The 2,558-nt window shown below is 45.0% G+C and overlaps 1 protein-coding gene across 1 annotated transcript; it reads right to left on the reverse strand.

Annotated features, from left to right (window-relative positions):
* Positions 1-110: 110 nt before the first annotated feature.
* LOC121965717 (zinc finger protein 135-like) lies at positions 111-1,134 on the reverse strand. The gene is made up of 2 exons (XM_042515842.1): positions 1,105-1,134; positions 111-533 (listed from the first exon to the last, which is right to left on the reverse strand). Exons 1-2 carry the CDS (start codon positions 1,132-1,134, stop codon positions 111-113), a joined length of 453 nt encoding a protein of 150 aa, XP_042371776.1.
* Positions 1,135-2,558: the final 1,424 nt, after the last annotated feature.

The raw sequence follows: 2,558 nt of genomic DNA on the forward strand, positions 1-2,558 counted from the left end.
GAAAGGTTTTGGCATTCAGTGTTTAGCCCAACAACACTCGGGAGGACCACACCAACAACCAACTCTACCTCCTGATGGGAAAAAATCCTAAAATCTGAATTCCGGAGTCCCTACGGTTTCTTGTTGTGCGTGAGTCGGTGGCTGTTGAAGTGCTGCGGGAGCCTGAAGGCCTGCTGACACCGTTCACACTCAAACGGCTTCTCTCCTGTGTGAATGCGCACGTGTTTGTTGAGGTTGCCCTTGTGGTTGAATTTCTTCCCGCACTCGTTGCAGTCGTGCGGTTTCACGCCCGCGTGGATCAGGCCGTGAGTCCTCAGGGTCACGGCCTGGGTGAAGCTCTTGCCGCACTGGGAGCAGCGGAACGGTTTCTCCTCGTGCCTGGACAGGTGTTTCTTCCGCGTGGACGGGTGCGTGTAACCTTTCCCGCACTTGTCGCACCGGTACGGTCTTTCTCCTGTGTGGCCGCGCTCGTGAACGATGAGGTGCTGCAGCAGCCGGAAGCTTTTCCCGCAGTGCGAGCGGCTGTGCGGTTTCTCCGGTGTGGATCATTTTGTGCTTCTTCAGGTTGTTCCTGAGGCTGAAGGCTTTGGGGCACACGCTGCACCTGCAGGGTTTGCGTCCCGCACCCTGAACCGCTTCGGACACAGCTTGCACTGGTACGGTTTCTCTCCCGTGTCAGGCCAGTAGTTGGTGGTGATGACTTTTTGGGGATTGATTTTTCACTTTTTGCAGGTGTTTTGATTTTTTTAAGTGATTTTTCAAATATCTTGGCTTTTTTTCCTTAATTTTTGGTGAGTTGAAAGAAAACCTGAACTCCAAACCCCGGGATCACAAAAATAAAAATCGAAATACAGGAGAGGCTCAAACCAAACTTCTGCCGTCCAAAATTGCAAAATGTGAAGAAATATCCTCAAGGCGTTGTTGAGATATCACATTCAGTCCAAGGCTTTCAGCCACAGATATGATGAGCCAGAGAATCATAAAATCATTATTTATTTTATGCATGTTTTATAACTTATGACCACAGACTCTACAATCTATAATATTAATATTTTTCAAAATAAAGCTTCAACAGGAGATTAATTCATGGACAGAAATATTTACCTCCATCTCCTGGATCAGAGGCCCAGACATCTTCGGCTTCTCGTTGGTCCGCTGAGGCGCCCACACCCCGCCTGAGCCGCCTGAGCCGCCGCCCTCCTCCTCCCAGTTGCGGCCGTTGTCGTCGCACTCTGACTCCCGTCCTTCTCCTCTAAACAGATCTCCCTCGGCTCTGATGTCGGGGTCCAAAGAGTCTCCGGTGTCCGCCTGCTGATCGCCGGTCGTCTGTCGGGTGGAAAAGCTGCAGGTTCAGTTCCGGCGTTTTCATGCAGTCCACCAGGCAGACAGACGGCGGCCTCAGAGCGAGGACCGGCAGGTGGTCTGCGGATTCACAAACCACAAAAAACACAATGAGCCACATTCAAAGAGCCTGACGTTTTTGATTTGGGCTTTAAGGGAGGAGCACATTGCTCTACATGGCTGCAATTTTTTATTCTACCAAGATTTAAAAAAAAAACAAAAAAAAAAAACCGGTATATTTTGGGAAGTTTTGTAGATGTTCTTTCTTTAAAAATGTTGGTAAATTTTGAAGAAAATGTCAATGTTTTTTTTTTAATTGTTTTTTGGGGGGGGGGGGGGCTTGAAATTTTAAAAATGGCTATTTTTTTCCTTAAAAGGTTTCTGCAGTAATCACAGAAACTTTATGTGGCTGTATTTTGAAATTCTCTTTTAGTTGATTTTTTAAGACGCTGCGTGTTTTTATGGCGATATTTTCAGAAAAACAGGCAATTTTAAACAGTAATTAATTAATTAATTAGTTATTTTTAAAGAAAAAAAGGCCAAATTTTTGGTTTGAAAGCCATGTTTTAAGATTTCTTTAAGTCACCGAAAATGACATCATTTATCATGACCACAGATGTAAAAACAGAAATTTCAGGTTCATGAAACAAAATTTATTTATATAGCACATTTAAAAACAACAAAGGTTACTGTACAAAAGTACTGGACAACATAAATAGCCAATAAAAGCACAGAAAGTGATCAAGTAAAAACAAACATACCAAAACAATTAACCAAATACAACATGAGTGATGAACGGCTCGTCAAAGGCCGACGAGAAGAAGTCGGTCCCATGACTTTTCCAAAACATTCCAGGCCTTGAAATTGCTGTTTGTAAATTCCATGAATTTTCCAGGTTTTCCATGACAGTATGAACCCTGTACAAAGATCACACAATAAAAGGTAATGAACTAATAAGTGAACTCAACACGTGAGCTGCTCACCGTCCAGCTGCAGACTCTCAGCTGGTCTCAGGTCTGCTGGTGTCCTCGCGCAGTCCTCCAGCAGACGGACAGCTGCTTGAAGTCCAGCAGAGACAGAGCGCAGGCGGACTCCAGCATGTCCCCCGCAGTCCGTCTGACGTCCAACAGATCCGAAAGCAAGACATAAAAACATCAGCTCACAGTAATGTTGAAACTTTCTTTACACCATTTAGTGACACATTAACCGTTTGGTAG

This window comes from Plectropomus leopardus, unplaced genomic scaffold (assembly GCF_008729295.1).
Source record: "Plectropomus leopardus isolate mb unplaced genomic scaffold, YSFRI_Pleo_2.0 unplaced_scaffold21316, whole genome shotgun sequence".
NCBI classification, from domain to species: domain Eukaryota; kingdom Metazoa; phylum Chordata; class Actinopteri; order Perciformes; family Serranidae; genus Plectropomus; species Plectropomus leopardus.

What these genes read in the sequence shown, in the direction of transcription:
- LOC121965717 (XM_042515842.1), bottom strand. Translation starts at nt 1,134, where the DNA reads ATGTCTGGGCCTCTGATCCAGGAGATGGAG. An exon ending in CTCTGATCCAGGAGATGGAG is followed by an intron (nt 534 to 1,104) that starts GTAAATATTTCT and finishes TCCACACCGGAG; the next exon opens with AAACCGCACAGCCGCTCGCA.